The 22,138-nt window shown below is 37.2% G+C and overlaps 1 protein-coding gene across 1 annotated transcript in view; it reads right to left on the bottom strand.

The window, feature by feature from the left end:
- The window catches only part of LOC306846466 (adhesion G protein-coupled receptor L1-like), a gene marked incomplete at both ends in the record, with an annotated part of 117,947 nt that extends 97,898 nt beyond the window's left edge, over nucleotides 1-20,049 (bottom strand). Inside the window, one exon of the mRNA XM_079379886.1 lies at nucleotides 19,980-20,049. Within this exon, the coding sequence (XP_079236012.1) occupies nucleotides 19,980-20,049 (70 nt within the window). The remainder of the gene's footprint in view (nucleotides 1-19,979) is intronic.
- Between the last annotated feature and the right edge of the window lie 2,089 nt (nucleotides 20,050-22,138).

Raw genomic sequence — 22,138 nt, 5'->3', positions numbered from 1 at the left:
GAATTTTTAGTAGACGCAAAAATGTGTGTTTTAAATGGTCGGGTAAGCCCCATTAGTGACAACTTTACTTCTATTTCAACCAAAGGGAAGGCAGTTGTAGACTATATAGTTATACCCTTTGATTGTCTTGAAACCTGTCTTGATTTTAAAGTTATATCTCCATCCCAACTCATCTCAGACTGTCAATGTTACGATCTGATCAGTGACAGGTGTCATGTTCCAGATCATTCACTATTATTACTTGAATTAAGTGTACGGCAACAAACTGGTTTTAATACAGATGAGATCAATCAGGAGTCAGTAAATAACGAGGCTTATAAAAGGTCTACCTGCAAGTTAGGTAGGCATGACCTAAAACGACCCTCAGAGAAATTAATTAAAGGTATAATGGAACTAGTTGATAAATTGCAAGTAGCATAAAACAAACAAGATGTCATAGATAATTTGTATAGTAGGGTATGTAATTTGTTGTATGATGAATTAGGAGGAGTAGAAATAAGACCAAAGTCATCTCATAAAATTCACAGGTTAAATAAACCTTTCTGGAATGAAGAGCTTAAAAATTTGTGGAAGTTAATGCGTAAAGCAGAGCATATTTATCTGAAATGTAAAGGTGGAAAAGAACTAAAACAACAATGCAGAGCGGAATTTAAATTGAGACAAAATCAGTTTGACAAAAGGTTAAGATATTTTAAAAGACAGTATAATAAGGGTTGTATTTTACAATTAGAGGATATGCATGCTACCAACCCGCAACGATTTTGGGATCAGATTAGAAAACTCGGGCCCAAAAGATATAATAAAATACCATTTGAAATATAGGATAATAAGGGTCGAATAGTCTCAGATGTCTTACAGGTATTGCAGGAATGGGAAAAGTGTTTTTCAGATTTGTTTTCGGGTAACCAAGAAATGGATTGTTTTGATTCAGTTTTTCTAAATGAAATCTGTCTTCTTAATTGCAAGTTAGAAAGAGAAGCATCTCACCCCTCTGATCATGAAAATGTGCTAAATGCAGATATTAATGAGGAGGAGGTGCAGAAAGCTATTGATGCCCTGAAAGTGGGAAAGGCTTCTGGTATTGATATGTTGACAAATGAAATACTGAAATGTCCGTTATTTAAAGATCTCCTTTCTATCTTATTCAAATTTTGTTTTGAAAATGGGCTCATTCCCTTTATGTAGTACAAGTTGATTATTAGTCCAATACCGAAATCTATAAAAAATGATCCCAGAGTACCAGCTAATTACCGGGGAATTAGCTTATTGAGTACAACATACAAATTATATACATCTATTCTTAATAACAGGCTCATGGCCTACCTGGAAGAAAATGATCGTTTAGTAGAGGAGCAGAACGGTTTCAGAAAGGCAAGAGCCTGTGTGGATCATGTATTTTCTATCACTACTGTAGTTAGAAATAGATTAATGCAAGATAAACCATCATTTGTTTGTTACATTGATTTTCAAAAGGCTTTTGACTCTGTAAACAGAGATTTATTATTTTATTGTCTTTCAGGAGTAGGGCTAGAGGGAAGGTTTTACTGGGCCTTACAATCATTGTATAAAGACCCTCAAGTTTGTGTTAAAGTTAATGAGTATTATTCAGAGTGGTTAGCTACACCACAAGGGGTTAAACAGGGGGACTGTCTCTCCCTTACCCTGTTTGCTATATTTATTAATAATTTGGCACAGGAAATAAAAGCTCTTGGTCTGGGTATAAATTATGATGGGGATAACACACTAGACATATTACTTTATGCGGATGACATAATCTTGGTGGCGGAAAATGAAGAACATCTTCAGAAGATGTTAAAGTGTGCCGAAAAATGGTGTGGGAAGTGGAGACTTAGAGTCAATCATAGTAAAACACAGATTATGCATTTTAGAAAATCTGAGCATAGAAGAAGCAAGTTTCAGTTTTATTTTTGGGGCCACAAGTTGGATTATGTTGAACATTATAAATATCTGGGCTTTATTTTGGACGAGTATTTGAATTACAAGCATGGTATATGTACATTGGCCGATTCTGCTAGTAGAGCGCTTGGGGGTATAATAGCAAAAACTAAACAGTTGGGAAACTTGGGATATGCTACCTATTCCAAATTATTTCAGGCCTGTGTTTGTCCTGTCATGGACTATATGGCAGGAACATGGGGCTCAAAAATAAATGTGAGAGGAGAGATGGTACAAAATAGAGCAATACGTTATTTCCTAGGAGTCCACAAATTTACCCCAATCTTAGCAATAACGGGAGATATGGGTTGGGAACCAAGCGAAGTAAGGTGGAAAGGTAGTATGATGGCTTTATGGAATAGATTGGTGAAAATGCCTGAGAACCGAGTTGCTAAGAAAATATTTAACTGGGACGTGTTTGTAAAGGGTGCATGGGCATGTGAAGTACAGGACATATTTACACAAATTGGAGCTCCTGACCTTTTTCAAAATATAAACACAGTATATATACTTGCTGCAAAGGAAGTTTTATTAGATACACATAAAAGTAAATGGTCACAAGATATATTCCTTAAACCAAAATTAAGAACATATAGAATAATAAAGAGTTGTTTTGGAAATGAAAAATATAAAATATGTAAATATGCTCCCCTATCAAAAAAAACAGAGATCATTGTGCGCTCAGCTCCGTTCTGGAGTTTTGCCCCTGCACCTGGAAACAGGACGTTATAGGGGAGTGCCAGAGGAAGAAAGAATCTGTGATTATTGTAATATTGATATAGAGAATGAGTTTCATTTTGTGTTTTACTGCCCTTTATACCATGAGATGTAAAAAGTGTAAAAATGCAGATTTGATGTGGTTGAATGATGCGGATAGACTAAAGTGTTTTTTTGATTATAAGGTATTCGCCCTTGCTGATTATCTAGAAAAAGCCTGGGCAAAGAGAACAAAAAGTACATTTAGGTGAAACACTAAATCTGTAATTCTTTATTTTATTTTTTTTCACTTTTATGTACCTCTTTATTTATTTATGCATGTGTTAACCTACTGTGAAGTATGTTACCATCTACAGGAAGTGAATGTTATAATTTGAAGTGGTTTGTGGTGTCTTATAATCCCGAAAGGGATGGGTCCTATTTGGACATGACACAATAATAAAATGCATTCATTCATTCATTCATTCATTCATTCATTCATATAACCTACTTGCTATCTTGAATAAATGTTTGCAGGAATTTCCCTCATTATAAACTTGAAAGCTGCGGGGATGAGTAAAACTATGTAATATACACACAATCCCCCACAAAAATTCTGGACATGATTAATTATAACTAAAATTAGAAATAAAGTTTCATTATTTTTTTTTTCCCCAGGCCTGGAAATTGCTGTTTTCAAAATTTAATAAAAGCAACTGATGCACGCTGTTAATCACTTAAGCTGTCCACCAATGTAATCGGCTGAATGCTCCGTTTCCTCTCCCTCCTCTAATCACACGCCGGATCCATCACCCCGCTTTGTTCCAGGACCTCAAAATTTTCAAATTAAGCACTGGTTTGTAGACGTCTATTACGATGTCTCTGGGACAAAAGCAGCTGCATGAATGCAAAAGTTTGAAACAAAAATTAAACCAACAAAAAGACTGACCGCATATACCCCTCCATGTTTACAAATACAAGCGCAGCCATTGGAGGTTAATGATGCCACAGAATTTACCAGTATTTTGAATGGATGTGTGAATGGTGCTTTTCCAGAAAAAAGGCAGAATGTTGTTGCCTGTGTGAACAGCGCATTTTTGAATTTACCGGTAAAGTCGTTCCCGTAATTTTACGGCAATTTACTGGCATTACTGTGTGAAAGGGGCTATTGTTTAAAAAAATATATAAAATTTATTATTATTACATTTATTTATTTACTTATTACACATGTCATAAATTATTCAAAAACATTAAAAAAAAAAAAAATCATTGACTGATGTTTTATTTACGTCAATTAAACATGATAATTTGGTGCAAATAATTATGGAAAAAAAAAATAATGTGTTCAAATGATTAAAGTACTCCTCCTCAGCCCAGACCTGTACATTATCTTACATTGAATGCATTTGTTGCTGACGAACATGATGCAGGACAATAATTTGATGTACTTTGAATGCATTTATATGCAACTAATATTCAAGATGTAGCGATTGTGTGGTTGTATTAAAAAATGTTGTATGGGTTTTTGTCAAGTATTTATATCATATGCAAATCAAACAAGCAAGAGTGCTTTTTTTTCTCTTAATATTATGTTAAATTTTCAGTTTTTCTAAACTGTTGTGCATCTCTGAGCAATTCATCATTTCATTATATATAGTCATTTATCAGACACTTTTATCCAAAGCGACTTACAAATGAGGACAACAGAAGCAATCAATTGTAGTATTAAAACAACTAAAAACAGATCCAAAACTAAAAACTAAAACTTAATAAATACTACATATACACATTTTAAAAATAAAGACATTATATATATATATATATATATATATATATATATATATATATATATACACACACACACACACACACACACACACACACACACACACATGTACACATTAATAAATTATATATATATATATATATATATATATATATATATAAAACATTTCCTTTCCATTTAGTTTGTTGAAGTATTAAAACAACTCAAATTAAATTAAATTAAACTAAAATTAATAAAAGACCTATACAGACATAATACATTTTGACATAATTTAACTAAAATTAAAATAGATAACAAATACAAATCAAACGACAGTACTTTATCAGTAATCCTAAAAAATAACACTGCCAAACACACGTGCTAAAAAACAGCAACTTACTCACACATAGTAAGAAATGGTTATAACAACTGAAACAGAAGTGAAACAAGTAGTAGGAAAGAGGAGAGTCCCACTTTATATTAAGTGTCCCTAATACCTATGTACTTACATAGTAATGAGATGTGAACGTAGTATGTAACCACAGTGTAAGTACACATTGGTACATATCTACAGCTGTAATATTTATGTAACTACACACATGTAACAACCCTCAAAATGGTATGTGTAAGTAAAAATGTGTAACATGACATTGATAACACTTTTTTCACTTCACTAAGTACTCGTGTAACAGGAATTATATAACTACATTTTGTAACAACAGTACAGGTACATCTCAAAAAATTTGAATATTGTGAAAGTTCACTTTTTCTTGTAACTTTTTTCAAAAAGTTAAACTTTCATATATTTTAGAGTCATTACATGTAAAGTAAAACATTTTAAAAGTTTTTTTGTTTTAATTTTGTTTAAAAAGTTTTTTGTTTTGATGATTAGAGCTTACAGCTCATGAAAGTCAAAAATCAGTATCTCAAAATATTAGAATATTTACATTTGAGTTTCAATTAATGACCATCCCTACAGTATAAATACCAGGTATCTCTTGTTCTTTGAAACCACAATAATGGAGAAGACTGCTGACTTGGCAATGATCCAGAAGACGAACATTGACGCCCTCCAAAGTAAGTCACAGAGGGTCATTACTGAAAGGTGTGGCTGTTTACAGAGTGCTGTATCAAAGCATATTAAATGCAAAGTTGACTGGAAGGAAGAATTTGGGTAGGAAAATGTGCACAAGCAACAGGGATGACCGCAAGCTTGAGAATATTGTCAAGCAAAGCCGATTCAAACACTTGTGAGAGCTTCACAAGGAGAGGACTGAAGCTGGAGTCAGTGCATCAAGAGTCACCACGCTCAGACGTCTTCAGGAAAAGGGCTACCAAGCCACTTCTGAACCAGAGACAGCGTCAGAAGCGTCTTACCTGGGCTGTGGAGTAAAAGAACTGGACTGTTGCTCAGTGGTCCAAAGTCCTCTTTTCAGATGAAAGTAAATTTTGCATTTCATTTAGAAATCAAGGTCCCAGAGTCTGGAGGCTGCCATGTCATCTGCTGGTGTTGGTCCACTGTGCTTTCTGAAGTCCACAGTCAACGCAGCCATCTACCAGGATATTTTAGAGCACTTCATGCTTCCTTCTGCTGACAAGCTTTATGGAGATGCTGATTTCATTTTCCAGCAGGATTTGGTACCTTTGGCAGTGTGGGCAGGTGCCAAGTGCTTGATTGGCCAGTAAACTCGCCTGACCTGAACCTAAAGAGAATCTATGGGGTATTGTCAAGAGGAAGATGAGAGACACCAGACCCAACAATGCAGATGAGCTGAAGGCCGCTATCAAAGCAACCTGGGCTTCCATACCACCTCAGCAGTGCCACAGGCTGATCTATATAATATATGGGTTTCATTTTCTGAAATGAGTGACAAAAAATATTGTCCTTTTTCATGATATTCTATTTTTTTAGATGTACCTGTATGTATAAGAGTAATTGAAACAATTTGATCCAGGGTGTGGAGATGAGTAGTTTTAGGCATATGTAAAGTGGGAGGAGTTGGATCTCGAGTTGGTGGAGTTGGTGCACCACTGTAATACCAGTGTACTTACATGGTAACTCCTCAGGAACTGACCACTTAATATAAAGTGTAACATTCTGGATACCAATCACAATTTATATGTAAAGCCTAATTTACTGGACGCTGCTGTGTAACATCAAAGTAATTACATGGTAAATCCATAGGAATTGTCTACTTAATATAAAGTGTAACACTTTCTTTAGCAAAAAATGCTGTTACCAATGTCCTGTTACACATTTGTACTTACACATACCATCCAGTGGATTGTTACATATGTGTAGTTACACAAATATAAGCGCTGTAGATACTATGTATTAATGTGTACTTACACAGTGGTCACATACTATGTACATATCTAGTTACTATGTACATACACAGGTATAAGGGACACAATATAAAGTGGGACCGTCTGAGTAGCTACTACATTTCACTGATACAAAAGTATGTTATTGCATGAATGTGTGTAAATGAAATCTGGATGTACTGCATCTGTCAAGTGTCAGCTGAGTCACTCCACTGCCGTTCACAACTCCTCTGCCATGGCCTCATGGGATAGGAAAATGTCTATTAGATGTGCACTTCAGAAACTCGTCTAAACTTCATAGTTTTATGAATACTATGAATTCGGACATACTACTATTCACATACTGTTTTTCACCTACAATATAGTAGGAAAGTAGGCAGGAGTTCTCTCTACTATAAAATTAACTTTTTTTGTTATTGTTGTTTTTACTAAAATTCATAAACAATATTACATTTAAATAAATGAGTACATTAATCTTTGTAGGGAAATAATATCTTACTTAAAAAAATGCTTAACCTTTAAATTTCATGGAGGAGTAAGAAAGATTCTTCTAATTATGTGTGATACATTAGCGCTCACCTATACAGATCATTCATTTGTCATGTGTCACTTGAGTTCTCTATGTTGTGCTCTATGACAAGGAACGATTACCACTAAATAATTCATCTGTCCACGGACTCCTAAAGCAGTAAAAAAGTTATTAAAGTCAATCAATTGAATTGAGCTTAAAATCCCTGATTATCAGAGCTGCCTATCAATTAATGAAGCCATGATTGATTAAGCAATTAGCAGCTCTAATAGTGAGAGGCAGGTCAGTGAGGCAGGTTGAGAGGGATAAAGATACTGGAGACCGGTTGAGTGTGGATGCCATCAGCTTCTTCTTCCTCTTTCAGTACATCTCCAGGCACCACTTAATCGCTCAGTTGCTCATTAGCACACAGCTCAAGCTTTGGAAACCGGCACCATTAGAGCCGGCATGAATTCAAAGAGGGGGCCCAAGTGTCAGCAGGTTTGGCCTCTCGAAAATGTGTTGTATATGACCAAACAATTCTTATTAGTCTAGTTCTTGCGAGTGTGTTTAAATGGCTGAGTAAATGATTTGTGCATGCAATATTCCTTCCAGTCGAGCATTCAGTAACAAACTACTCCAAGATTGTAGCAAATAAAGCAATCACTTTAGTATTTAATATTAGGGCCGTCAATTACAAACTTTAATCAAATTACTTACGTGACATGCCGATTAATAAATCAAAATATGCAATCAATCACATATCCATATGAATACAATTGCCCCCATATGAATAATTGAAGATATATTATTATGCCACTGAATATCATCGAACATAAGCCAATCACTGATCTACAGTCCACAGTGATACATTTAATCGAGTTTGTCGATCTAAATTGAGTTTGACTCATTTAATTGAGTTTGACTTCAGATGTAACTGCATAATCACACAGCATGTCTTTATCAGGCACACATTTATTAGTAAAATCACTCTTTCCAGCTTACATTGCCATTGGTTTGAGATAGTTTTACATGATAATTCAAAAGTTTGTAATATTCTTTATTGTGTTGAGGGATTTTTTAAGGTGTCTTTTCAGCACTGCCAGATTTACAACATGCAAATTCATCCAGTTCTCTGCAAAGACTTGAAAGTAAGTGGCCAGTGGTTGGTTGACTGGTTAGTTATTGTTTTAACATCATACCAGCTTTCTCTGATATTTTCAGGTCGAATAACAAGATGAAATAGCATAAAAGGGCAATTCAGAAACCTAAGGTTTTTAAAGTTTGCTTTAGCTTCAAGCTTCAAGGTTGACTGTTTAAATTTTCAAAGGTGTCTGTGGATTATGTAATATTTCTTAAGTGAAGTTAAACCAGCACAATTTAATAATATATTTTTAACAGATACTGCACTCTGGAATGAAGAGCATTTGTGGTGGAACTTCCTTTGCCATTATGAATTGTGTGTGATTCTTGAATGTCCTATGCACATTTATATATTTCATACAGTTTGTTGTTGGTACACTGATCCCATTCCTTTTCCCTTTTGGTGATTATGTAAGATATACTATGCAAGATACTATGCTTATTTATATTTAAATATCTGAAAGTTTATGCAATTGAAAACACTGACTAGTTTTGATACATAAGTTTTTTATGAGTATCTCTCTGGCTCTGCACCAGTCAAAGTGCGAAAGCAGATTTGAATTTAGAAGCTCATGTGAAACTATGAATATTCTATACATCAAATGATTATACGCATCAAAAAGTTAAAATATTTTGTGAAGAGGACGAGCTACAAAGCAACTACCTGGCAACCATCCCAGCATCTTGGAAGTGAGTTTTGCAGAGAAAAAAATATTTTCCTGTCTATCAAAAGGCAAATGCTCAAACACATGAAAAGAAAGTCAAAGGGTACCAGAGGCACATGGACACACATTAAATCTGCTCAAGCTGAGATGGAAATAGTGAAACCGAGTGAGAGAAGCTGAGAAATCAGACTTAAAACAAAAACACTTTTACCTTCAGCAGAAAAGCCTGAAGGTCACTTTGTGTCTCTCTTACCCAAGCATCGCCGGTCTCTCTCTCTCCAGTCTGTCTCCAGCTCTCCGGCTATCACAACCACCCGCACCGAACCCAATTACAGCCCAGCACTGCATCCCACGTCTCACTCACACACACACATACACCCACGTGTCCACATCACACCACACGCCTCTCCCGGCGCGACACATGACACCCCACACTCAGTGTCTCCACACCCTCCGTCAGCCTCATGGCCGGGCCGAGAGAGAACTGGAACCACTAGGATTAAGATTAGGACTCGCTCAGTGCGAGAGACTAATGAGCAGAGGCCGGCCACACAGAGTGCCATGCACTTCCAGTTGAGGACAGTATGTGACTTGCGCAACGTGACCGACCCATCACACTTGCCTTGCGTTAAAAACCATTTACCCCAAACAATGTCTCACCTTGAGACTAAAGCCTTCCTGAGATCACTGCGCCAGTGTTTTATCCATTCTCTGTTCCTGCCTCTGTATTGTTAAATATAGCCAGCGAGAGAGAGAGTAATTCAGGGCACGCTACAGTCTCCGAGTCCTGTGATTTCATTTGCGTAGAAGTAATAAAACTACTTCATAGGGCAAAAGCTAAAACCAGCGGCATAATGCCACTAGAGACTTCGGTTAGTCCGGCCTGTCATAAGCTAATGGCAGCCGCATTATGAACGGATATAAATGGAAACTCAATACTGCCTTCCCTAATCAAAAAGAGAAGAGGGAGGGAGCAAGTAGGCCAAGAGGGGACAGTGGAGTGTGTAAGTCAAGGAGAAACAAAGTATGACAATTTTGATGGATTTGTCAGATCCTTGTCCTTAAATCGAGTTGTTTCTTCAGAAGCACAATGTCTCAACGTCTATTTGATGCTTCTGTTTTCATCTAGATATCGTCATTTTTAGTGTGAAATTCTCAAGACATTTCTAAAATGTGCTCTGTGTATTGTGCGAATGTCACTCAGCAGATGTTTTTGTAACTTTTATCACTAAAATGTATACAAATCTCTTTTTAAGGTAGTCTATGTAAGATACATTTTTTTTAGCAGTGACATTCACCCATTTCTTTAGAAAATGATCACAAAACTTAATGTAAAACCCAGACTAAAGCTTCTGCCAAACATCTGCATCAACCAAATGAATGCACAATCAGTATGCAGTAATTTTAATCTAGCTAGTGCCAAGATAGCATTACGACAGTTATTTTACTTTCACAAATCTCTGTAAATGTTTCCTCCTTGTCATTGTGAGGCACCATTGATACCATTAGATTTTCTTTGATGCAGAATAAACTCTAGAATCGGATATTTGTACACAAATATCATACTTAACATAGCACATATTTTTGGATAATGCTTCGCCAAACAATAGTGGTGTTGGATTTCATACTGAAATGCTGTGAAGTACCAAAGCCATTGTAGAGATATCTTATAAACTTGTCACTCAATATCATTATTATTTTTTTTTTCTGAAACCAGGAGTGTCCAGTAATAAGGGGGTAACAAAGTTAAATTCAGTAGCATCTGCCAGCCAACCTTACACAGAATAAAACATCTTTTATAGGCCGCTGATACTGTATGACTCGAGTAAATATCTCATCAATAATAGTGTTCACTTCTTTAGGTATAAAAACAATTTTACCACCTGCACCTATGAAGTGTGAAAAAATTATTACGTGCACCAGATGTACCTGTACCTGTTTTCACAAAAGTGTCTCTTGTTTACTCCAGTCTCAAATAGCTCTGCTTTGAGGTGACAGGTGTTCCTGTATTTATGTCCCCTTATTTGGTAATATTTATATTTTTGCTTTTTTATATGCTACCCACACATCAGTCTCTCTGTCTGTCTGCATTTGGCTACAGCTGATTATTATTAAATTGTAGGAGAGAACATAAACACACACACACTCCATGACACAAGCATACGTTTAAATGCAACAGCAGTACATACCAGAACAAAGTGATGAAAAGCAGACATCTCCATAATGCCCACCCGACAGCACACACACATACACAAAACGAATAAAAGAAAATATGCAGACCAGACCAGACAGTAGATAATGCAGGGCTTCAGACGTGGCCTCTGTCTCTCATCAGTGGAGACACACACACAGAGACAGGAGAGAGAAGCATCTTCAAAGGCCCATTTGAAAGAAAACACTACCGCCACTCACGCTCGCCCCCCTCCTCCCACACTCACAATATATATTCAAAGGCCATCCATTAACCTTTCACTCGCACAGACTTGTCTGTGATCTACTGCTCTCAGCTCACACTTTGAAGAACACGACACTCTTCCACTAACAGCCACGTGGAGAGGAGAGGAGAGGAGAGGAGAGGAGAGGAGAGGAGAGGAAAGGAGAGGAGAGGAGAAAACAAGATACGAGTACAAGAAAGAGAAGAGGAGAGGAGAGGAGAGGAGAGGAGAGGAGAGGAGAGGAGAGGAGAGGAGAGGAGAGGAGAAAACAAGACACGACTACAGGAAAGAGGAGAGGAGAGGAGAGGAGAGGAGAGGAGAGGAGAGGAGAGGAGAGGAGAGGAGAGGAGAGGAGAGGAGAGGAGAGGAGAAAACAAGACACGACTACAGGAAAGAGGAGAGGAGAGGAGAGGAGAAAACAAGACACGACTACAGGAAAGAGGAGAGGAGAGGAGAGGAGAGGAGAGGAGAGGAGAGGAGAGGAGAGGAGAGGAGAGGAGAGGAGAGACGAAATGGAAGAGGACACAAGATAAAAAGAGGACAGACAACACAAAAAAAGAAGACAAGATGAGAGAAACAACAAAAAGCACATGTGATGAGAGATGGAAGGAATTAGAGAAAAAGGAGTGAATTTTCTGTGTATATGCTAAAGAGAGACCCAAGAGTGGTGTGAATCATAGCAACGGCAGCACACTAAAAATCAACATAACAGATTTTTTCAAAGCATCACACATTGAGCAAACAGCAAGACGCCCCTTCTAACTGCATTCATCCTCCGATTAAGCAGCAGAGCCGCTGCTTTATTTATGCATTAAAATCAGCCAATACATGTATGAATTCAACCCTCACTGCTTCAAAAGCCCATGAATGCTGCATCCATGCAGCCCAAACAAATTCCTCTCTCATTAAACATTCAGGCAGGAAAGAGCTCGGAGAAAAATACGGCAAAACAGCTGGTCCTCTAGAGCTGAATGAGAACTCAAAAAGAGGAGGAAAAAGAGAGAAAAAGTGTGCATTCATGCACTACAGGACCGCAGGTCTTTCCACAAGAGCAACTATGAAGTGAGGATTTAAGTGTGTGTAATATGAGGACAGATTGGAGCAGTCAGAGGGCCCGCTGCTGCAATCACACACACACAAACACAGATAAATAAACACACAAACACTAAATGAAACCGCCATGTCAAGACTTCATCATGCACCCATGAGTGGTACGTACGCCACCCCATTAAAGAACACTAATGCTGTTTCACAGCCTATCTGCACATTTGCAAGCAGCACAAGAAGCAGCTACTTTGGCTGTTTGTTTACAAGGGGTGTGTGTCTGTGTCTGTGTCTTTGAGAGTCTGCAGGCAGAATCTGAGACATGTTCCAGACGAGACACAACTACGTTCTAGGGCTGGGCGTTATGGCCTAAAAAAAAGATTTTTTTTTCACCAAAAATCTAATTTATGATTTAAATAGATTTCCCCCCCCCCCTACTTAAAATCAATCTGTAGATGACAAATAAATTGTTCATATGTTCTAACTTTACAGAGTGTCTATTTACACTAAGTGCAAATAGCCTGCCTTGTTGGCAAAGGCTATTTACACTAACTCTGCCCACCAACGTGTGATTGATGTAGTCAACAAAAAGACACCCATATAGCATCAATTTCAGTGGTGTAGATATTAAGGCGCATGGTTTTTGATGCGATCGAACCGAATTCGAGCCCGCCTTTTACCAAACTTTTTTTTTCCCTTTTCAAATCTCATATCACATCGGAAAGACATTTATTTTCAATAAAAATGAAGGAAATAATCAAAAAGTTGAAAATAAAAGTATCGGGTAGGGTTAGGGTAGGTGTAGGGAGGGCTTTATTGTCCCAATAAGGTGGCATCCATTTAATAATTTGAATTAAGTAAAATTTATTTATATAGCACCTTTCACAGACAAGGAGTCACAAAGTGCTTTACAACACTATCAGTAAAACAAATTAAACATACATTCAATCAAAAATAAAATAAAAACATAAAACAAAACAAATTAGAGACCGAATATCTCAGAAATTTAATAAGAGCCAAACTGTACTGTTAATTAAAAGCTTGTCTAAAGAGGTGCCACAAACAAATCAATGTATGGGAAACACTGCATTACAGAACATCAAATTTCACTTAGCCTACCACATAGACCAAGGAGAGATGACTGAGGACGATGATGAATGATTTGCAGATCCTGAGCACCATGACAAACATCTGATCTTGTAAAATGTGTGGTAAGTAGGCTACTGCCGCTCCATAGTAAAAACAGAGTACGTGCGATCGCCAATCTCGAAAGTGAAACTAAAACGCCATCGTGCATTCAAAAGCAGTTTCAATGCCATGCATAATAGTGGCTCCATGATGCCCGCAATTATGATTACCTAATGATATAACTGCGAGAGAAAGTATTGATATTTATCTCCTATCTCATATTTATTGGAGTTCTGTAGTACACGGCTTTTTTTTTTTTTTTTTTAGAAAAAACGATTTTCATTCAAACAAGTCGACAAACTACACATTCGAGTTAATCGATAAAATCGATTTATTGTCCAGCCCTACTAGATTCTGAATAAAGTGCTGTACTGCAGCATGACGATGAACAGCACTAACCAAGCTGAATGAGCTTATTTACAGATGGATTGTGAAGTCCCCAAAGTCACCAAATTGAATTGCAGAAATAATGCTCGTTTCCGAAAAGGTTTCTCAAACACTCTGGAACCTTCCAATGTTCAGATCAAAGAGGTGTATTATACCTGAAGAAAACTTTGGGTGATGCAGGAACATATTATTTGAAATCTGCAATCTTTGCTCATGGGTGTTCAGTTATGCAGCAATGTTTTTTTGTTGTTGTTGTTGTTTTTTTTTTTTTTATCCATCTGAGCCAGCCATAAAAGCAGTGTGGCTAAAGCATTGTGAGTTGAAATTTCAAAGAATTTCAGTCATTCTGCGTTCCAGACTTCCACCTCCAATTAAAAACAACAAACCAACTCACAGCAATTTGTAAGTATTTTACTGCTTAGAGAATTGGTGGCAAATTTTTATGATCTCATTCATATGTTTTGTCACTACAACTGTCACTATGGGTGGTACCCTAAGGTATGAAAGCTAAACCTTATTTACCCCTAAATGGCACATATTGGTACCTTAAAAGTACAAAGTACTAGCGTTTGGAAGGGGAAAAAAAAACTTTCAATGGCAGTTTTATATCATTTTTGTTGAGAGTTTATTCAGATTTATTTACGAATACACAGATACTTTGAAATGGTCATCAATAGAGCAAGATTTGGCCAGAATAAGGCCAGAATACCCTTTCTTTGGAGAAGTACTTCAGCTCACGTTAAACTGATTATTATTATTATTTATTTATTTGTTATCTTTTTTTGCATTTGAACATCAAATTTGACACAGTAGCAAGTACACATCTGACAAATAATTATTTTAGGCTGTTAGAGTACCAAGTCTAATTTATGTTTCTTGAGTGGATAGTGGACAAGCTACAGAGAGTGATACTTGGAACACTACTGCCAAATCAATAAATCCATTGTGACATACAGGCAGCCAGGCAAAAAATACTAGGCAAAAGTTTCTGTCAGTGCTCTAGTGTAGTGCTTAGCAAGCTCACATTCTCTGAGCCATGGTGCTCATGTGGGGATAAAAAGTCAAGTCTACCTTGCAACATAACATTTTCCTACCTCTTTCACCCCATCATACTAAAAATTGTTCACTATCAAATCAATTACTGAAGGATTTGAAGTTTTACAACACTTTTTTTTGTTCGAAGTTTCACTCAGAAATTCATCAGATTACAGATGTAAAATGGGTTGCAAACAGCACTTCATGTTGACTTCAAACTGATTACACCCTTCGAAAATAGAATGGAAATCTTTCCACTCAGCAAACCAATCAAACGGCACGACAATCGCAGGCAGTGCGTGCTGCTTACCCTACGACATTTCAGAGCAGCATGAAACCATCCATGCTCCTGGCATCAACGGTCAACGATGTTCGACATTAATTTTCATCACTCAACATCTCAAGGTCTCACTCAATAGAAAAGCCATAAATTAAGTCTTCAAGGGAAAATATTTGACAAATGAGTGAGCATTAGAGTGAAGAGTGACAGTACTAGGCTGCAGAGTGGGAATATTCCACTGCGAATCAGGAGTGTGAGATCAAGGTGTGAGCGTCAGACTGAGAAGTGATTTTATGCGAGATGTGAGAGCGTTATATGGAGGCGTCAGAGTATTAGACTGAGTAAAAGTATGAGACACGCTGGAGAGTGTTCGAGTGAGCTGTTAGAGTACTAGACGGTGTTGTATGAAGGAAGAAATTAGACTGAAAATCTGTGGACAAAAGGAACTATTAAGGGGATTAGAATGTGAGAAATTTTGCAGAGGAAGTGTGTCTGTGTCTATATACGCACTCAGACACACAAATACACACTCAATCTAAAAAGTGTAGGTCCATAAGCATGCCTAGGAGCCATTTGTGATTATTAGTTTTGACATTTATACACTGAAATTTGGAAGAAAGAAATTAAAACTGTATTGCAAGTATTCCATAGAGTCCATAGAGACATATATAATAATTTATTTGCTTTGGATTGCAACATAATTAGTCAAATTATTCTAAGCTAAAACCTGAAACTGTCAAACAAAGTGAATATATGACAGATCATATATTCTGAAATAATAATAATAATAAAATATTATTATAAAATATATATTTATATATTTGCAGACCTGAAAAACCTAATTGTAATTTTAAGTCTTTACCAATCTTTACCTCTATCCCTCAAAAGTTCTACACATTTATCAGCAACACGTTTTTGAATAATTTAAAATGTAATAAAATTTAGTATGATCACTTTTTCCTTTATATATTTTAAAAAATGCAGGTCAGAATTTTTACATAAATATTTTTACATAAATATACCTGTTACACTAAATGACGAGGGATCATTTATTACAGGAACACCAAAATAGGACGTCTCGTCTTATATACATACTATTTGTAAACGGAAAGATTGATTGATTTTATTTATTTTTAATGAAGCTCACCAAGGCAATAAATACAATGTAATGTATTTTCAGCAGCCATTACCTCAGTCTGTCTCTGCTGAAAGCTAATTTTCAGAATTCTCTGATGAACAGAAAGTTCAAAAACAGCATTTATTTGAAATGGCAATTTTTTGTAACATTATAAATGTATATACAGTATTTATAGTCTCTGTGTGTGTCTGTGTTTATTCATTGGAGTTTAAAATTGTGACAACCAGCTTCAGTCTCTTATATACTGTACACAGTATATACATCCATACACACACACACACACACACACACACACACACTCAAAGAAGGCGAGAACAGCAGAAATGAGAAACAGAATTATGTGCTCTGTGTGAGTGTGTATTATTTGTGGCACACTTTAATGGCAACACAAGGCGATCAATGAGTCCACAGAGGAACGAAGGCTTCCTTATTTCTCCAAATTGCCTGCGCTAGCAGCACAACCTTGATAACACTCAATTGATTATTAATGCATTATTAATCCAGAGCCAGGTCACAGAGACAGCTGGAGGCACTCATGCACACACACATACATACACACACACGTGCACGCACACACGTACAACACATTGATGAAGTGGCTCCGTGCCCGGGGCCAAAACGTGTCCAATGGAACACTGAGTACATCACATCAATTCACAGCAGCAGAACCAGGCAAATTAAACACAGGAAATACAGCAGCCACCAAATACACCTGGACAAGCAAACGCTGCACGCTCCCCTACTCTCTGTGCTGGCACGAGCCCCGCAGAGCAGCAGATGGTGCGATGGTGTCGGAGTGGAAGGGCACTAGCTGGACAAACCCCCACTACCTCCCCCGTCCCCAGACCTCAGGCCCATCACATCCACACCAGCTTTACTGCCACATGGGTCCCTCCATCCACCATACATTCTGACAACTCATTTGTAGGGGCTGAGGAGACCAGTATATGCCAGTCAAACTTCAAATGGCACTTGGTTTCTAACATACAGAGACTTAAGAGAGAGACACTTACAAAGACTCATTTCTTTGATTAGTGTGACATTTGTTATGAACTGAGGACTGAACCAAAGAACAATACTCAAGTTCAGGTTTCACAAATTAATTTTATTCTGATTCACAAGCACTTGATTCAGGTTCAGTTCAGATTTCGATTCCCAAAGGATTCATTTGAATATTTAACAGGTACAGTAAGGGTCCATTTTTCTCAATCTCTCAACTAATGCTGTAAACATTCAGGGAACACTGTCAGTTGGTAAATTAATATTAAAGATTAAAATTAACAAAAACATTCAGATAAAATAATCAACATTCAAAAAAAATACAATTATATCCCACATACTTAAACTGCACATGGTTTAATGATATAACTATATAACTCCAGTTTGTTATTGGAATTTGATTGTTAGAAACTGTTTTCATGACGGATTTACTTAAACACAATAAATGAGATCACTAACATGTTAAGTAAAAAAAAAGTAATGTAGTGCATATATTTAGCAAACATATGTGCTAAATATTTGTGATGTAATATACATACATACATACATACATATATATATATATATATATATATATATATACACACATATATACACATATATACACATATATATATATATATATATATATATATATATGTGTGTGTGTGATGTAATGTAGTGCATATATTTAGCAAAATGCTCCTAAAGAGAGCTTTTTTATTAACGAGTTATGGACATTGAATTGCTTTTCTGAAATTAACATAACACTACATGACACTGTTTTATTTGTATGGTTTTATTTGTCTTTGTATGGTTGATACACTGACTGAGCAATAGCATGAGACATGGTACATTTCAGTAGGTTGTACCATTTCTTTTAACATGCCTTCTGCCCTATTCGATTTCATGTTGATGTGAGTTGAATCCTTAAGTTAACTTAAGTGAACATAGGTTTGCTAACTTTAAAATCTCAGGCAAGTACAATGGTGTTACACAGAAGTTATCGCTATTTATTACTGATTGACTACTGCTATTAATTTATAATTTGCTAAAAACAACAAATTGTAGTGAAACAAACACTGTTCACCGAATTTGAATTCACTAAAATTGTTCATCAGATTTGGACCTTAAACATAGTCTTTGCAAGTGAGTGAAAACTTCCAAAACTGTAGTCAGTTTTCTCTTTCATGGAATAAGAATGAATATGATCTTTTAAAATAAATTTTCTATATCAATAGTAACACAAAAGGAAGGGTATACAGTTTCGGAGAGGTTAGCAATAGCATGCTATCTTTGAAAGCATAACATTCCACCCTCCCTGCATATTCACTCTCCAAAGCCTTCACTCTCCTAAACACATGAACACACACAGGCAGTGACATAACGGCAGATGGTTGGTGGAGGGTTGAATGCAACACTTTCAGATTGCCTGTCTCATTCACTGTTAAGAAAACATTATATAACGTATCATGTCTGCGCGAACAGGGTGCATGGAGGTATGCAAATACACATGCTGACAGGCAGGTAGGGCAGCCTATGAAATTCCTTGGGCCGAGGAATATGATTGGATGAACATTGTATGGTCCTACACCTTCTACAGAGGATATAAATACATTTAGACCACTTAACTTAGTGTTTGCTATCAGAATGTGAAGAGACTTTCAACAAGCATAACAAAAAATGTTTTTGAATCAAATCACCTAGCCTGCCTTTAAAGGGATAGTTCACCCAAAAATGAAAATCCTGTCATTAATTACTCACCCTCATGTCATTCCAAACCTGTAAGACCTTCGACAATCTTTAGAACACAAATGAAGATATTTTTGATGAATTCTGAGAGATCTCTGACCCTCCCATAGACAGCAAGGATCCTAACACGATCAAGGCTCAGAAACGTAGCAAGGAGATCATTAAAATAATCCATGTGACATCAGTGGTTCAACCATAATTTTACAAAGCTACAATAATACTTTTTGTGCGCAAAGAAAACAAAAATAGTGACTTTATTCAACAATTTGTCTCCTCTGCATCACTCTATAGCACCATTTTGGAGAGTATCACATACGTAAACAACATATGCAATGTATGTACGTGGATACGTTGTTTATCCTTTGATCTGAACATAAAGAACGTATACGCTTACATGTGTTGTTTCCGTTGTTCATGTATGTGATACTCTCCAAAATGTTGCCATAGCGTGATGCGTTATTTTTGTTTTCTTAATTGGCACAAAAAGTCTTCTCGTAAATATGTATGCATAATAGGACTGCAAACTTCTAGTGTGTTGGCCAAGCATTTGCATCTGCGTTGGTGTACATAGCCTAAAGTTACCACAAAATGTTTGAAAATTACATTAGAAATTCTAGAAAAAACAACAACAAATTCAGCAGCTCGCTGCGCAATGATCTGAAGAAGAGTAGGTAGAGTACAAACCCTGGGTAGAGAGGCTGACGTTGCTCAGGGCGATGGTGCAGGTAAAGAGGATCCAGAGAGCGAGAGCCATGCTGTGGACGGAGCGAAGGGGGGTGGGGGGAGTACGGTCAGCAGGAGCTTGAATGCAGGGCACTCCTTCCCTCACGCCCTCTCACTGATGGAGAGCCTGGTGAGAAGAGAACGAGAGAGACAAATGAGAAAGAGAGATCAATACTAATAGCAGGACCTAAATTCTTACTGTCTGCCTTTCCCTTCTGTGGCTCAATAAAAAAAGCAGTACTGCCCTGTAATTCTGTTCATTCTGTGAAAATCATTGTAAAATCATTGTTATTGCTCCAACCAGATCCGTGCTATCTGGCTCTGCATGGTCCATTTCACGTCGCACTCATTCAACATAATTGAGAGGAGCTCTAGGCGCCAGTCAGGTGGAGTTAGCCGACTAGAGCCGAAGGGCGGCCATTTTGTTCTCGCGCTAACACGACAACAGCTGTTCCCTGTCCAACACAACTATTCTGTGATGCTGTTTGCCAATAATTTAGTAGTAACCAAATAAACAAAAACAAAACTGGGTTCTCCTGTCCATTCTGTCAAAGCAAGACGTCCAATGATGCTCCAATGAGATCAATGTTTTCCGGCTCTGCACGGCCCAATTTATATTGCAGTTATTCAAAATAACTGAGAGGAGCTCTAGGTGCAAACTGGACAAAAATCAGGTAGATAGCTAAAGCTGAATTGCTGGCCATTTTGTTCTTGCGCTAACACATCAACAGTTATTCCCTGTCCAACACAAATATTCTGTGATGTTGTTTGCCAATAATTCAATAGCAACCAAGTAAACAAAAGCAAAACATATACTGTTAAAATATGAATTTGAAAGAATTGTTCAGACTGAGGCCAGAAACCTGCAAACGATTCTATTAAGTTCACATTTTGTGTGCTCTGTTCCAAAATGTGTCCAAATGCAATTTGGTATCAGGTATTCGAGTAACCTGTCCCATTCTACGGACAACTTTCTTGAATCTGGGTAAACTACAAAAGAAATACAGCCCTCTAATTCTGTCAAAGCGAGATGCCCACTGTTGCCCTGTTGAAAAAACTAGCATATACTTATTAGCTATGTTTTGAAGCATGGCTGCTGGTTTGAGTTGATTTAAGCTGGTCCTGAGCTGGACCTAGTTGCTTAGGACCAGCTTAAGTCAGCTCATGACCAGCTAAAGACCAGTTTAAATACCTAACCAGCATATGCTGTTTTTTTCAACAAGGTGCTTCAACCAGATCCATATTTTCTGGCCCATTTTACATTACACTTATTCAAAATAATTGCAAGCTCTAGACACATACTTGACGGCGGTCAGATACAGTTGGATAGGTACGGCTTAACACTGGACATTTTGTTTTGCACTGACACAGCAACACCTGTTCCCTGGCAAACACTTCTGCTATAAATATTGTGCGTTGTCGTTTGCCAATCATTTGGTAGTAACCAAATAAACAAAAGTGAAACATATGCTGTTCTGTAAATTAGAATGAAATGTTTGGCCTGGGGCCCATTACTTGAAAACAAACGCTTCTAACTAGGAAAGTTCCATTTCACATGTTGTTACATTCCAAAATGTGTCAAAATTCAGTTTTCTCTTTAAGGTAAATTTGCAACAGTCTGAGGAGAATCTTGCTGCAATAATACAAAAACAGTACTGTAAATATGCGTATTCTGTTGAAGCTAGATTCCCCACTGTTACTCCAACCAGGTCCATTTCACATCACACTTACTCAAAATAATTGAGAGGAGCTCTGGTCACACACTTGATGGCGATCAGGTACAGTTAGAAAGCTAGAGCTGAACGGTGGCCATTTTGTTCTGCACTAATACGGCAACAGCTGTTCCCTGGCAAACACTTCAGTTCCAGTCATTCCAGAGCTTGATTGGACGTGACGTGCTACATATGCATGGATGTGAACGTACGGCTCACCACAGGACATGCAACATGCAAACGCCAAGAGTGGCCGTTCTGTGCACGTTTATACGAGAGAGAAATACGAAGGTATATAAGAAGCTCGGGAAGAGAGAGTGAACGAGAGAGAGTCAGTACTGCCAGAGGGCTCACACATCTCATTTGCTTAATGAAATAAAGCACAGTCTGGAAGTTTCTTTCATTTGT

The sequence above is a fragment of the Barbus barbus genome (genome assembly GCF_936440315.1).
Source record: "Barbus barbus genome assembly, chromosome: 3".
Classification (NCBI taxonomy): Eukaryota; Metazoa; Chordata; class Actinopteri; order Cypriniformes; family Cyprinidae; genus Barbus; species Barbus barbus.
Note: the sequence above shows the minus strand (reverse complement) of the source record. Positions and strands in the feature narration are given on the sequence as shown.